The 17,408-nt window shown below is 35.7% G+C and overlaps 1 protein-coding gene across 1 annotated transcript in view; it reads right to left on the reverse strand.

Moving 5' to 3' along the window:
* Window positions 1-17,408, reverse strand: part of POLR3B (RNA polymerase III subunit B) — a 105,146-nt gene that overhangs the window by 69,273 nt on the left and 18,465 nt on the right. Inside the window, exons 10-12 of the mRNA XM_006205872.4 lie at window positions 11,812-11,934; window positions 6,694-6,813; window positions 1,917-2,051 (exon numbers count right to left, since the gene is read on the reverse strand). Of these exons, the coding sequence (XP_006205934.1) occupies window positions 1,917-2,051; window positions 6,694-6,813; window positions 11,812-11,934 (378 nt within the window). The remainder of the gene's footprint in view (window positions 1-1,916; window positions 2,052-6,693; window positions 6,814-11,811; window positions 11,935-17,408) is intronic.

Below are 17,408 nucleotides of genomic sequence, written 5' to 3' on the forward strand. Positions count from 1 at the left end.
CAGCAAGTGCTCAGGAATGTTGGGATAGCTTCGCACCAGGTAAATAGGCAGGCACCTGCCCAAAGCCTTCAGAACAGACAGAAGGGAGGGGCAGCAGAGAATTGGAGAAGGTGCACAGAGGAGTCAAACACACTAGTGTTGGGTTCACTCTTAAGCTGAGTTGGGATATGTGAATATTTGCTTTATAAATCTTAATACACAAATACATGCATGTTATTTATAGTCTTATATGCAAGAAACTTTTCATAACTAAGAAGCACATACGCAAAGGCAGGCATATGTCAATTTCTGTAGCAACTCACCGTTAACTGATTAAATTCCCCTGAGTAAGAAGACATACTGCTTTGAATATACTTCATACTAACGAAGACAATTTATTCCCTTATACAATTTCTTCTAAAATTGTAAAATCTGACTCCATACTTGCCCCTGACAAAGGACCCCAAAGGAGGGCTATAAAACTTAGCATAAATTCTGGGCTGCAAGATGTTCCAGTTACAACTGAAAGAACTAAACAGAATGTTTCAGCTGTTTGCTGCAAGGACACACAATTCAGAGGTTTACAGCCAACTTGACTCCCTTAAAGCAAACAAAATCCTGAACATTCTTCAGAGGAATAAAACAGAATTCTGAGTCTCTACAATTCATCATCCACAATGTCCATTAGGATACAATACAAGATAGTTACACATATGAAGAAAAAGGAGAACATGACCCATATTCAAGAGAAAAGCTAGTCAAGAAATTGATCCTAAGATGACTGAGATGTTGGAATTTGACCAAAATTCTAAAACAGCTGTTAAAATTCAAGAATGTAAATGAAAAGATGGTTGTAGTAATAAACAAACAAGAAATCTCAGTAGAGAAACAGAAGTTAAAAAATACCCAAATGAAATTTCTAGAACCGAAAAATACAATATCTAAACTAAAAGATATACTGGACAAGTGAATAGCATGTTAGAGACAACATAAGCAAAAGTAAGTGAACCCAAAAACAGACCAAAAGAAATTAACCAATCTGAACAGAATAAAACAGAGCCTCAATATCAAAGGGCCTACCAGTATAATTTGAGTCAGAAGGAGAAGAGAGAATAGTACAAAAAAGACATTTAAACAAATAAAGCCTAAAAATGTCTCATATTTGGTTAGACATAAACGTACAGACCTAAGAACTTAGTGAACTCTAAGTAGGACATTAACAGAGACCACCACGCCAAGGTACTTCTTTAAAACCCAAAGATAGAGAGAAAATATCAAAAGCAGCCAGGTCTGTATTATAGCTTTGATTTAAAGGCAATTTCTGATTTAAATGCTGAAACATGAAGTTTTGAAGACTTTTAGACACTTGCTACCCAGTTGGAAGGGATACATACTCTCAAAATAAGATATAATTTATCAGGCTAAGATTTAAAATGACATCCTTACTAACCCACTTCTACTATGTCATCAGAAAGTTTAGGGGATTGTTTAGTTTATCATCTTTCGCTCTCACCAGACTATACAGACTAAAAGAAAAGTGACCTTTGTGTTTTATTTCCCCCGTATGCTCAGTTCCTATAACTATGCCTGGCACATGACGAAGAGTTTAATACATATTTGTCAATTGAATAAATGGTACTACTTAAAGTCATACTTCATTTCCTACATTAAACAGAATGAACGTAAACATCTCAACTAAAGATATAATACAGGTAACATACTATTAACACATTTAAAGCACTAAAACAGTTTCACAGTTAAAGAAATTCTTAGGTCAAAGAAATAGTAAGTCATGTGTGAAATGTTTATGTATACTTCAAATACGTAAAACCTACATTCCATTCAACTGTCTCTTCCTCCCTATCTAAAATAAATGCTAAATTAATTTTTATTGAGGAAAACAAAATAAGATCTCTGACATAAAATAATTAAATCACCTGTCCTGCCAACTCCAATCGCTTGTTACCGTAATAATCTCTGTCATCAACTTTATTATCTCCTTGGGCCAGAATTACTCTTCGCACCATCACTGCAGTATAGATACATTTGGCTCGGAAATTGAATTCTTTAACCTGTAATTCAGAAATGAAAACAATTTTTTAACATGATGCACATTAAAATTTAAGGTGTCTCAAGAAAAGAACCAATGTTACAATACTTAAATAAGAAAATAATGAATTGTTATGATTCTCCCTATTCAAAGAAATTCAACTAGTCTAAACTTTCTGAGAGCTGAGATGACGACTTTTTTATCTTTGTACTCAATACCCGTGGTAGCTCTTCTTCAAAGACAACCACCTTCAACCCCTTCTCTCCGTTTATGTTTCAAGCCATTCTTTCATTAAGAGGTAGAACCCATCATTCCCTTTGGATTGGCCTATAAACTAGCAGTTATCACTTTCTTTCTCTTAAGAGTCCTTAAGCACTATATGAGAAGTCCAGGATACTCTGCTGGGGAGAAAGGAGCCACTAGAAAAGCACTGAGGAGCCAGAAATATGAGTGAAGATGCCATCTTGAATGTCTGGCTCAGTTGAGCCTTCAGATGACCCTATCCTCAGCTATCTACCTGCAACTTCATGAGACCCATTATGACCCTCTTTCCCCACTAATGAGCCCAGTGAAACCACAGAACCATGAGAGATCAATAAACAGTTATATCAAGCCATTAAGTTTTGGAAATGTTTCTTACACAGCGATAAATAACAGGAATGGTACTAAAATACTGTCAGGACTTAACAAATATCTATGGAAGGAATGAATGGATTGATGAGTAAATTTGCTGCAAACATTTCATTTAATATTCTCCTGTACAATCAAAATCAACATAAATCAATCTGGCCCAATCAGTAAGCTAAATGAGAGCTGGTTAAATCATTGAACTTGCTTGTGTGGGGAGACAAAACCTGAGGTAATGGGTGAATTCTTTCTCTACATCCAAAATGATAAGGTCTGAGAGTATGGCCTAAGCTTCTGCCAATTCTGAGGACTATCTAAGGCTTGTCTATAGAAGATTCATATCATAAACTTTGTTTTACTTTCCTTAATCACTGAGTAAGATCCCAATGAGCTCCTATTAAGTTCATCACTATTACAGATTAATTCAGGGGATCTTGATTTAAAAGAACAACAGCAACTAGTTGCTAATAGGGAATTATACTGAATATGTTAGAAATTTCTGTATATGTTTCAAAAAGTTCATTCTCCTTCAAAGGAAGTTTCACTTCTTCTTTAGGTCAATTTATTCTCTTTCTATTACTGAGAACTTTGGGATGTGTTAACTTTGGAATGTGGTAAAAGAAAAAGCAGTCCTGAAAGCTATTTTGTCATCTTGCACTCACAAAACAGTTACATCAATAAAAAAGGTTGTAATAAATGTAGTTCTTTGTTTTGTTACCTTTTTTTTTTATGTGAAGTATAGTTGATTTCCAATGTTTCAGGAGTACAGAAAAGTGATTCAGTTATATGTATATATATGCACTCTTTTTCAGATTCTATTCCACTATGTGTCATTACAAGACTGAATATAGTTCCCTGTGCTATACAGTAAGTCCTTGTTGTTTATTTTATATATGGTAGTGTGTATCCATTAATTCCAAATTCTAAATTTATCCCTCCCCCTCAATTCCCCTTTGGTAACTATAAGTTTGTTTTCTATGTCTGTGAGCCTATTTCTGGAAATAAATCTAGTTCTTTAAAAAGAAAAATCTCTTGTGCATCCCTAAAAGCAAAAACAAACAAAAAACAAAAACACCCATACAACCATAACACCAATTACCACTAAGTAGAAAAACCCAGTCTTTGGGCAGCTATAAGCAATTTACATTCTCAATTGGTATTTTACAAAACTGTATGGTCCTCCATTCAGGTACATCTATTTTATTTCTTTTTTTTCCCCCTTATTTTAATGTGGCGAGTTACAATGAACATATTACTCTTACAGTTGTATTTACCTTTTTTGTTAATAAAAAAATGCAAACTTTCATTAACCAAATTTTCAACTTTTAACAAAGTCCATATCACATTTTTATTTTGCTTGAATACTGGCAGATTCTCCCAAGACATTTCTAAGTAGAAATAAATACGAGTATTTGTAGCAGACGGCCCACTGCACTTTAAAAAGCACTTGAACATTAACTCATTTAGCCGGTACTGAAAAGGAAATGCTAGGTCTAAATTGAAAAAATAAGTTAATACTGAGCCCATTTTTCCTACTGATATGGAGAGAAGGAATCCTTTAATCTAGTAACTGACATCACTTGTTGGTAGAATGCCAATAATAGTTCGGATATCCCTTTGTGGAGTGTTAACCTCTGGATTATCTGAAAGAGGGAGAGAAAAAAGACCTACCAAATGAGCTTGGAACACTGAAACAGAATTGTTGACACTAAAACTCTGAAGTCCTTTTCATATTATCTTGGAGGAAAAAGAAGTCCTAGGCATCTTGGGGCAGTGGGGCAAAAGCTTAGAGCAGTGGTTTCCAGTTTTTAGTGTGTATCACAATCACTGCAGGGCCTGTTAAAAGAGATTGCTGGGCCACACCCTACCCAGAATGTCTGTTTCAATAGGTCTGAGGTAGAGTCCAAGAACATCTAACAAGTTCTCAGATGACACTGATTCTACTGCATAGTCTGAAAAACGCACTTCGAGAACCACTGCCTCCAAGGAATTGAGAGGCCATGATTCAGAGTCAAAACCTCTGCAGGTCACCCTCAAGTTACAATTGCAGGGGACTGCAGAATGTCCTGCTGATCTTTCTCCCTCTATGTAGAAACATCTGAACCAGTGCCTTCTACATTTCAATCATCAAGCACCACTATCAGGACTACTGTCACAGCTCTGTAACACTTAAATTACTAATTACTTAACATTTCTAGTCAACTTAAAGCAAGTAATTTTTAAGCAAGCCTCATCAGCTTCATCCTACACAATTATATCATAAAATCACAAATACCACAAAAATGGATCTGATGTACTAGTTCTATTTTTTCTGATAAGTATGTAATTATTTAAATTAAAATGTCTTTATATCATCTAAAATCCCCTCTAATAGTATACTTAGGTAAATACTGCCCTAACCCATTCTTGAAAATGAAAATCTTTTCTTGATTTATCTATTCTGACTTCACTACTCCCTGGATTATATGTAACAAACAGCTTAGGCCCACTGCAACCACACAAAAGTGCTAATGTTCAGCTTTATCAATTTAATGAATGTCATTCTGGCCAGCATTCTATCAGCTAAGGCTCTTTAACCTAAAGGCCTCCTCAGTTATCATACCAAGCTAAGCGAGGCCCCAGTGGGGACGCTATGGCCACGTCAGGGAGCCAGTAACCATGGGCTTTACGTACATCTTATCACTGAATCATCCCACCAACCCTGTGAGGAAGTGGTATTAGTCTCACTGTACAGATGAGAAAACTGAAGCTCAGGAGAGTTGACTGGCCCAAATTTAAATCAGTCAGGAAGTAAGAAATCAGGTTTGAACCCTTATCTCTCTGGCTCTAAAGCCCTTGTTGCTGCTACTACTCATTTTTGCTATTTTGAGTTTTAAACTGTCCTTCTGATCATCTAAAAGAGTTTACAATTCAGTTCAGCTTTAACATTAAGACTTTCTAATTATTTGAATTAGATCAAGGACACACAAATAAATGGCAGCCAAAGGGCAAAATCAGAGACCCATATTAGTTGGCTAACAAGGTGTTTCAAAATAAGAAAACTGAATCTTACTGTGTTTAGGGAGTCACTGTCTACTTCTACAGTTCTCCCAATTCTCCATTACTTATCATTAGCCCCTGAAGGTAGAGTTTGCAAACCCTCAATTAGATCATTTGTGAATAACACACATGGTAACTCATCATAAACCAGACTATTTGGTGAACAAGATAGTCTGACTAACAATTTTATAATTTAGAAAGAGTAGCATATGTATTAAATGGGAATGGGGGAAAAATGATTCTTGCCAACATGGTTGATCTCAGTTTTATGATAAGTTAACTAAATAAATATTAAGCACTGTTTCAAGGGTCAGAAGATGGGATTCTAGCTCTCTCTCTATGACCAGTAACTAGCTGGGTGGCAAGGCAAATCATCTAGCTTTTCTGGACATGAGCATCTTCACTGTAAGTGAAGGAGGCTAGACAATGTGAACCTAAAATTCAAGGTCTAGAAGATCAGCCATCCAGTATTTTAATAAAAGTATCTACGATAGTGATGGTAACACAACAATGAGAATGTACTTAATGCCACAGAACTGTACACATAAAGATGGTAAAATTTTTTTGAAAAAGGTAAGTTTTATGTTATGTATATTTTACCACAATTAAAAAAAAAGTGTTCATATGGGCAAGGCACTATAAGCTTATATAATTTAAAAATACCTAAGGCACCATCCCTGTCCTTCGAAACAGTGAATCTAACAGCAGAACTAATATATGTATGAATATTAAAAAAACTATAATTTTGGACTGAAAGAAGAACCAAGAGAGTAAACACGATCAGATTATGATACAGTGCAGCTAACATAAGTACAAATAAACTGTTGATAATGGAAGATTATTTCTGGTGGGGTAGTCCACTGGAGGGTCCAATTTAGATTCTCTCCTTTCTTAAGGAACTAAGCTTTAATTTATGTAAAGTTGTATTCAAAATTCTTTAACTTTAATGCACGGACCACACAGTGATCATTACTCACAGCTGCAAAAGGGTTACTCACCGGTACATGGGTCAGAATGGTAGAAGCCAGGAGCTCTCTTGCTTCTTCTATTTTGGTTTTCTTTGGTCCACCTCCCCACATCCTTTGCCTTCTTACTTTGTTCCCTATATATTTTAATGCCTATAAAAACAGAATATATTATAATTATATTTGAGTGACATCATCAGAGGGAATTTATTAAGCAGCTACCCATATATAACACTATGAGCAGAAGAGACAAGGACTCTGGTTATAGAGAAAGCTGAATTGGTCCTAGTCAAAAATCAACATTTGTCATAAACCAATGACAAAATAACATTATACGCTGTTTGATACACTGGTTCCCTTTTTCCTGTATAATTTGTCTCCTTACTATAAATTGATACATGATCACTGTAGGAAATTCAGGAAATACAGATGAGATGTGTATATCAGCCATTCATCCTCCACCCAGAGAGAATCCCAGTCTATAGTTATCATTTCGTGGTAGTATTTTTTTCCTCTCAAAAAGGAATCACACCATATAAGACTTCTATCCTGAAATCTATAAAGCATTGCTGAGAGAAAACAAAACCTAAATAAATTGAGGGTTATGCCACTTTCAAGGACTGGAACATTTAATAGTGGTTAAGGTGGCTTACAGTTAAAATTCTCTCCAAACTGATTGATTCATCAAAATTGCTAATTATACTCCTGGAAGGCTTTGTAAAAAACAAAAACTGATCCCAAAACTTATATGGAAATGCAGAAGACCTAGAATAGCTGAAATAATCTCAAAAAAGTCAGATTTACATTATGTGATTTTTAACTATAAAGCTACAGTAATCAAGACAATGGGATGCAAGGATAAGAACAAATGGATCAATGGAAGAGGAAAACAAGCCTGGAAATTAACCCGCACTTTTAAGGTCAATCAATTTTGACAAAAGTGTCAAAGCAATTCAATGAGCAAGGGAAAGTCTTCTCAACAAATGGTGTCAAAACAACTAAATATCCATAAAGTGAAAAATTAACCTCGATCCCTACTTCACACCAAATAGCAAAATTAGTTTAAGATGGATTTTAGATATAAACATTAAAACACTTTCAGAAGAAAACATAGGAGAATATGCTCCCGCTCCTGGGATAGCAAAGATTACTTTAAACAGGACACAGAAATCAATAACCACAAAAGACAAACAAATGAAAAACACCCTCTCGACAATCAGATTTTATCAAAATTAAAAACTGCTCATTACAGTTATGAACAGGGAAGCAATGGGCTGGGAGAAAATACTTGCAATACATAAACCTGACAAGGGATTTATATCCAGGATATATAAATAATTTTTAAAAAGGACTAAAATTCAACAATAAAAAGGCAACTCAATAAGGAAAATGAGCAGAATATTTAGAGACACTTCACAAAGGAAGGCGATAAGTACATGAAAAAGTATTCAGAATCATTAGTCATCTGGGAAATGCATGATTAAAACCACAATGAGATACCACCAAACACCCACTAGAATGGCTAAATGAAAAACACTGACAACACTGAAAGTTGGTGAGGATATGAAGCAATCAGAATTCTCAGACACTGCTAGGAGGATTGCAAAATGGTACAGTAACTTTGGAAAAAGATTTGGCAGTTCCAACTTTATAAAAGTTATATACACACTGCTTTTTCGATCCAGCAATTCCATTCCTAGCTATTTATCCAAGAGAAATGCCAAAATGTTCAGGCAGAGTCTTGCACAGGAATGTTTATGGCAGCTTTATTCATAACAGCCAAACAGTGAAACAAACCAAATGTCCAGCAACAGGAAAAGATAACAAATTGTGGTATATTCGTACAATGGAATACTACTCAACAATAAAAAGGAATAAGGTACGTGGATGAATGACATAAAGAGGAAAAACTTGGATGAATCTTAGACAGTATGCTCAACAAAAGAAGCTGGATACAAAAGAGCTTATACTGCATAATTCCAAATATAAAGTTCTAGAACAGGCAAAACTAATCTATGGTAAAAAAAAAAAATAATAACAGTGGGGAAAAAAAATCAGAGGATGGAGGTTAAAACTGAGTATAAAGGGGCATGAGGGAATTTTCTGGGGTAATGGAAATATTCTGTACCTTATAAAAATTATGCTATTAAGATTTATACATAGCAGTGTACAAATGAGTACTAAAAATAAAATATTAAAAGCTAATCAATAGGTGGGGAGTAGTACAGATCTAGACAAAACAAGATAGGCAAATTGTTTTTAATTGTTGAAGCTGGGTGACAGGCACATGAGGGTTCATAATACTACTCTGTATATTTTGTATATGTTGAAATGTTTCCATAATAAAAAGTTTTAAAAGAAGAGCATCATATGGTTCTTATTATTTTGTAACAGCAATGAATGCATTTCTGCTTTTTTAAACTGGCTTTCAGTTAGTCAGAAGAAAGGCCTGGGATCCCTGATTCTTTATCCTGGAATTCCTGTCCCCAATTACCTGTCTGGGAAATTTCTTTTCCACGCTTCAAAACTTAGATCAGGTATCACTTCCTCTTTGAAGCCTTTCCTAACTCCACTCCTTTCTCTCTGCTATTTTAATTCCTTATGTACAAAGAATTGAGTACTTCCATTCATGTTCAGATTACACTGTATTTTAATTATCTATTTACACATCTGTCTCTCTTACTATGTGATGTGTCTGTCATTTTTTTCTTTGATTCCTAATGACTAGTATAGTGTCTGGAATGGAATGCAACTCCTCTGTGTTAAGATTTGCACATCAAATCTAGGATCTTCCCTGTTAAAAGGTAAGATATGTAAGGTAAGAGTGTAAGATGAAATAAGACCCTTAAAACAGACGCTGCAGTAACCTAGTAGTTAATAACAACTAGATAACTAATTAAAGCGAGTCAACAGTTGTTGGGACCATGAATAGGCAGGCACTTCAGTTTTCCCTAAACAAGGCTATCTTCATTAAATTTTGGTCCTCTAGTTACCTTGGGAAAGAGGCTAAAGATTCTTCACTTTTTTGAGGAAGAAACAGAGGAGTACATGGAACCAAGTATCCCTTCTGATGTAGCAGGAAGCAACCTTTTCCCTAGAAGATCTAATAAAGCTGCCAGGGGGTTACAGTGTGAGGGCTGGGGTAAGAGCCCAATCTGTTCACAAGCAGGCCGAGATGACACCCCTAGTGCATCCTATCCTCCCAAAAAGGTAATAAATGATTTCTTCCCTGTATCAGAGCCCCTGGCAATGATGATATGAAACGTCTGTGACCAATATAATAGCAAAAAGGCTTTGTGAACAGAAGAAATGGAGAAGAGACTAAAATGGGAGGCATTAAAAACAAAACCAAACACAGATTTTAAGCACTTCACTGAAGTGCCATGCAGTCAGAAGTCCTATTATGTAACATAAAGTATACTTGCAACATTTTCATTTAGAATAACATAAAATATTCATGTTGCCCTAATTTATATTTACAACTTATCAACCATTTTGGATTATATGTGCCTCTGTAACCTCTTAATGGTTGCAAATAATTAATCTTCACTTTAATCCAGCATCCAGAGAACAAATCATCTCAAACTTGTACTTTCTGTTTGTCTTTCTCATGTTAGGAATATTTGTCTTTCTTAAGTTAACTAATTGCATATTCCCCTCCTCTTTTAACTGAACTTTTCTAATTCAATTAACTAAAATTTTCTGTCAGTATCTATTTAAGAGAAATAAATGATTTTCCAACCCACTGTTTAGCCCTTGCTCAAATAGCTTTATGATGCTAGGGTTGTTTGGCCAACAATGATGATATCTGTAATAAAATGAATAAAGGATCTCATTGAACTCACTGGGGTATCATTAAGGTAAATTGTTCTTTCAAGGTATTACATAGTTTTAAAGCACAGAGTGTTATCTACCAAAATTGAGCCAATTTCTGGGTATTTCTTAACATTTTCTCTTCATGTTCTTGGAACCTCTGGACACAGTACTTTCAGCTGATAACAAAGATGCATGATCACTAAATATTTCACTTTCAGTGAAGACCAAAAATAGAATCTCCTAAATTCAAATAACTTTTCCTGATGCTGCTGGCCTGATAACTAGAGTTGACTGCTAATTAACTACAGAAAGGGAAGAAGGCAGTGATGAGAATAATCCCTACTGACTTGTGCTTTGGAATTATGTATGCTTACATATGACAATTAACCTTCCTAAATGTTTGGCTTAGCCTATGAAATTAACAAGATTGGTTTGATTTTTTTTAGAACACGTACTAACAGATCATAAGTAGGAAAATGCTATCTCTAAAAGCATCCTAGGTGACAAGAAAAAAGCAGCCTGGAATTTATACCTCATTGTATACAACCCACAGAATAGACAATGTACATATGGATAAATAAGAAGTGTCTATTGTGCTTCTATAGTAGGGAATTCCTATCTCCCAGGATGGCTACAAATAATGTCGCTACTGATTTACACTTAGCAAAGCACTTTACAAATAAATAAGTAAAAATCCTAAGTATGTTAGAGCTCCCTGTCACATGGGAAGGGAAGTGCAATTATTTTTATTATGTCTAGCTATATATTTCCCTATCTTCATCCTTGAGTCTTGTCCTAAAGTCCACAGGTTCCAACTAGGAGTGCCTAAGCAAGTCAACAAAGGCTCTTTAGTGAAAGGGGACTCTGATCTAGGCCTTTGTTGCTGGTAACATGCAGAATTCAGGAGAAGGGACAGATCCTATACAACTGAATGCTGAAAGCAACTGGAGGTAGGGAATAAAAAGGAATATTAAAGAGAAATGCATGAAAAAACAAAAAACCTCCTACAGTAGAGTTTCTGTAGCTTAAAAAAATATATCACTCAGGCAAATAAGGAAAAAAAAGAGTACTTGCTTTTGTATCAGAACAAAAGCCTCTTGGCCCCCTTTCTAAGTTAGTTTGACACCACAGGCTGATAACTAGTCTAGGCAAACTCCTTCCTCCAATTCCTAAAAAAATGAGTCAAAGAAGCATCTCTACCACTCCTCCCATCTCACCAACATCCATCCTTCCCAAATCCATACCCCAAAAGTCACTGCATCTGATGCTTTATCAATGAGCAGCACTAAATCTCCAATTCCCTTTCATAGCAAAGGAAAACATGAAAAGACACACCTGCATCTGTGTGAAAATCTGAGCTTTCTGGCACTCTTCCAGACTGGGCCCAAATGCAGCCATCACGTGCTCCTCTGTTCCAATCATCTGCACAATTTCCTGGTCACTCTCAACACCCATGGCCTAGGAAGGAAAGAAAAGATAGAAAGAGTGCTGGCTTTGTGTTAACTCACTGACATTTGCTTATGCTAATTTGGCATTGTTTGTGGGTATTACTTCTAAGCAAAAGCTAGCTCTTTTCTCAGAAATGGTGCCATCTGGCATTGGCAGCCATAGCCCAAGCTGCAGAAGAACCTGAAACAGAAATTTTGATTAGGAAGAGGAAAACAAACATTCTCAAGCACTTCTGCATGTGCACTGTATCTTCTATAATTTTAAAATATCCTATGAGTTTCACTATGAAAAAAGGAAGTGGGGAGGTATAGTGGAGACTGGTCACAATTGCAAAGGCAAACTGAAAAACACAAACCAAAATAAAACAGGCAAGGAGCAGTAAATCAGAAAACATGCATGGCTGAAAATAAACAGAATCCCAATTAGTTTTGCCACAAGATTTTTTCTGAGAACTGTCAAATAACGTAACTTCAGGATAAAAGAAATTTTCCTAAACAATGTTTTACCTCACTATTCTGGAGATAGCAAGCTATACTTTACGTAGGTTTTAAAGGAGCTTTCTTAAAAACTAAGAACACACCTGGGTTTAAGAAACCCACTTATCTTTAAGTGTTTCAAGGTGGCAGACAGCAATGCAGGTCTTTGGTAGATTCCATATGGTACCAAGGCTCAGTCCTTCACACCTGGTACTCTGCCTTACCGAGAAATAGAGCATAATCTTACTAAACCTCTCTTGGCAGAAAAGTAACCTGCTTTTTAGAAGTTAGGGGAAAAGTCAGGTTTGCATTAAAATTCTTCCTTCAGCTGTGCAGAACAAAACAGAACTGGGGTAACTGTCTAGTTAAGCTTTGATGATCTAGTTCTCAGTTCTTCTCCACACAAGAGAGACACAAAGGGAAAATCGGATTCTGAGCTCCAGTGCAGAACATCAAGAACATCATCCTTAATACAAGGGAAAGGGCTCCTCCCTCAAGTGAGGAGAGAATGTCAACAACAGACCTGAAGCCCCTACTGTCACATCACCTCCTCCCCTCAGCTTCTTCACTTCTGCCAGGAGAGGGCAAACCAAGTCCCCTCCAGTCAACATCTGAGTTTCAGTTGTCTGTACTGCATAAGTAAGATTTCTATCTTAGGATCAGATGTCAACTTATTGAAAGTTCTGAAGCTTTCCGAGGGAGCTAAATACATCCTATGTCCCTTATAAGCCAACTGTGGTGGTTTTTAAAATATTTACAAATTCTCTGACACTCTCTTCAAACGATAAAGACCAATTCTCCTCCCCTTGAGTGTAGGCTAAACTTAATGACTCACTTCTATAGAGAAAAGGTGGAAATGACAGTGTATGACTGGAGCCTCGGTAATAAAAGGCACTGCAGCCTCCTGCTTGTTCCTCTGGGGCAAGCTAGCGGCCCCATCAGGAAGACACTCAAGTGGTCTGTGGAAAGGTCCCATGGTGAGGAACTCTTCCCATGGTGAGTGAGCTGCCACAGAAGCCCTCCGGCTCCAACCCAGCCTCCAGACAACTGCGCCCTGGCTGACACCTTGACTCATGAAAGACCCTGAGCCAGAACCACTCAATCAAGCAACTGACCAACGGAGACTCTGCTATAATTTGTTATTCAGCACAGATAATTAATAGACCAACTTTAGGAATTAAATCCCTTAACCTTTGAAGAAAATATTTGAAGTGTACAACTTGTTTTATTCTAAAAAAATTTTTGCTTAGTGAACAAATAAATTCCCAGTATACAGATCTCTTCTTTATACGTTAATTTTTAGGTCTTTTTATCTCTAATTTGATATGATGCATTTATTCAAATGGACACTAGACATAAACTCTAAAAATTAAAGAAATTCATTAAAACACTTAGTCTTTCATGGATTAAAGAAGAAGAGTCCTTAAAAATGATCACTTCTAATTTTTAAACACATGATAAAAATCTAGATTATCCTTTGCTCAAACACACTGAGTTGCATCTATTCTGATGGTGATGGCATATATAGAACTATCTACACTTTCTCATTGGTCTGCCATACCCAGTCAGAAATATTGGATGAGACTATTTTTCTGTAGAAAGCTAATTAGAATATAGGTTAATTTTTACTTGTCAATCTCTCAAAATAATGTTACATGGGTTTCAACAGAATTCAGATACTAAAAAACAAAAACAAACCAACAACCAAAAAAACCTAAAGCAATAATTTGCAGTAGAATCTAGTCACTTTTCTCTAAAATCTTTGATATAAAACTTTGTAACTAAGGCATTTCACCTCTCAGAGGAAAGCTCAGACACTAAAACTGACCTACTGGGGACAGATGCCAAACCAAGCAGGCAAAGTGATACAGCAGGAAAAGGTCTCACTGAGACATAAACAGAACCCTGGAGCTGAAATGGCAGCAGATTTCCGGATTAGCCCCCTTTCTTTAGGCACGTTCACAACAAAATCACCTGAAGGCCAACTACATTATTTTAATGCTTCAGTAATCTCCAAGTAAAAAAGACTATACACTTCATTGCCTATTTTGGTTTTAATAATGAAAAAAATCCTTCCTTATTTGACATATGGATTGTCACTTCAAGTTGTCCTGATGCTGATCTAAGTAGTAATTTTTTAATTGTACAAAACTCTCAAGTGGCCTAACATGGATCTGAACAGACTGATTAGGCCCTCCAGATAGTTCTAAGCTTGAAGCAAAGACATGCCAAGCACATGGTAAATGACAACAATTGTGCAAAAAGAATGATCAGTGGCAAAACTTTGCTTTAAAAGGCCTAAATGCTTTCTGTATCAAATCACTGAAACACAGGGCAATAACTCATTCAGATTCTCATCAACAGTGCTCCAGCTCCAAGGATGGAACTGACTTTATGACTAGTTAGCCTTCGGAAGTCACAGCTACAAATAAATGACATATTGCTATGGAAACGACAGCAAAATGCCCAACCATTTTGCTTTACAGACATAATTTAGACATCTGAAAACTAGCTTTATACAGAACTCTTTGTACTCCAGATATCTGAAATCATTTCACCTAATAAGTCAAAAGTGAATGCTATTCAATAACCTTATGAAAAAACAGCAGAGATAATATGTTTCAGCAGAAGGTCACCCAGTCTGGCAAAGAGTAATAAGAAAAAAATAAGGGGAGATGCTCTTTAAAAAGTAGCATGAAGTCTTCTCCTTGGAGACCAACTACATGCAACTAAAAGTGTGACTTTTAGAGACAGAAAGAATACTAATGAGCAGAAGAGTATGATATCCAGGCTAATGGTGATATGTTGAAATACATTATGTGAAGAAGGGAAAGGGGATAAGTTCTTAAAATATCTGAAATTCAGAAAGGGCTAATTTTTCATTAAAGCAGCAGAAGTCAACATTACCAAAAGCAGTCCTAGCAGATAATAAAAGAACTGTGATGGCCCACTTGTAATTTTTTCTCTTTAAAGATCAAAAATTTCAACATAATACAACACCCAGGACCCTTGATATCTGTCCTCTTTTCCATAAAAACTTTCAGACTGCAGATGCCATCAGAGAGCAACTGCTGAATACTGAGGGATGCAAAATCTAAAGCGGGAAAGATTCATGGGCAGGAGAACCTTTGTAGTGATTCAAGTCCATAAATAAGGCTGATCAAGGTCTTAAAAGCTTTATCCGTCATATTCAGACTCAGCATGGAGTCTGGAAACCCTGCTGCTTCTGTCACTTTTGGCCAATTGTTGGCTACAATCAACAACCATCAAGTCCTAATGACTGTCAAGGTCTGTGTTAGGGCCACACAACACAAAAAGAGAAATGAGGTGACTTTTCTGGTATCTTACTTGATTTTCCTGGGCTTCTGACATTAAATGGAGAATCAAGTAAAGAGAAACAGCATCGTCTTTCTACACAGTCTACTTTTTAAAAAATATATTATCTCATTTGCTCTTCATAACAACCCTCTTAGGTGAAATGTTCACTGTATACATGAATTATCCAAGACTCAGGAAGACTGGGAAATCTATCTTGGGAAAGCCCAAGGTCACAGAGCCAATAAGTGGAGAAGCCGGAATTCAACCTAGAGCCATCTAAGATAGACAATATTCTATGCTGCCTCACAGATGGAAAAGACTTAATAGTGGTTATCAAACAAGTTTATTAAAACATCCCTATAGTAGGAGACCAAAAAAAGTGACTATGTGTGACCAATATATTTAGTTAACTAACTTGAACTGAAATTTTTAAAATATTTCATTCTTATACATTGCTGATTAGAATGCAAAGATTTATGTTTCAGGAGAAAAATTCAATGACATGCACCAATTTTTTAAAAAAAATATATAATTCCCCTCCTAGGAATTAAGTCTCACAAAATAATCAGCAACACGCACAAACATGTATATATAAGGACACACAGTATTGTGTATAAGAGGGAAATCTTGAGGGAAAATGACACCTAAAATATTCCTCTATAGAAATCTGGTTAAATAGATTATACCACATATATGCATTCTATATAATACTTACTAAAAATAATGATGTAGATTTATATTTACAGATGAGGAAAGCTAGTCACAATTCACTACTAAGTGAAAAAAATAAAATCAATGTGTGTATTACAAAAGCAAAGGCAAAAAGGTCTTGGGGGAAAAAAATCCAAGAATGTAGTTATACTTTTTAGTGGCTTTCTGAATTTTTACAATGCAAGGACTATTTTATAAATCAGAAAGGGAGAAGTTTGATATCTCAACCACTGATTATGTAAAAATGCACATTGCTAACTTACTGCCCTATTCTAAAAAGGATTTAAGTCAGTTATAAATATATGTATACATTTACAATATTAAACAAATTTGATAGAGGAAACTGTCTTATCAACTCTTTATCACTTAGCCAAAAAAGTACTTAATAAAGGTTTTCTGGTTTTAACACATATATGTGTCTAATGATCCATTTTCCATGTGAGTGCTATAAGATTATAATTAATTTATTTTTAATTATAATTAATTTAGAATTTTTGGTCTAAGGAAAGCAGTCGTCTGCATTTTCAAGCACTGAAATCTTCCATAAAAGTCCTTCTGATGCATGGTAACATACTGCCCTCTGCTGGAGATGTAATTCTACATAGATAAAATTGTCTTTATTCACTAAACCCCACTATGTACCCAAGACACTGCATTGTGCACTGTGCTGTGCAATTCCTAGAAAAAAAAGACAAAATTACTTCTGTGCTTAAAAAATATAAACTTTGAAGAAAGATAATAAAAAGTAAATTTAAGAATTCTCTCTGGTCCCCTGACATAATGGCACTGCTATTATGATTATTCTCATCGTCACCCTACAAAGAAAATAAATGGCACTATTTCATTTAGAGAACTCAAAAGTGTATTAAGCTATACTAAACACTAAAAAAATTTCCTACAACCTCCTTCACATAATTGCTTTTAGGACATGGATATGGCCTGAGTTAATGCACCTGTCTTGTCAACATGCATGCAAAA

This window comes from Vicugna pacos, chromosome 12 (assembly GCF_048564905.1).
Source record: "Vicugna pacos chromosome 12, VicPac4, whole genome shotgun sequence".
NCBI lineage: Eukaryota > Metazoa > Chordata > Mammalia > Artiodactyla > Camelidae > Vicugna > Vicugna pacos.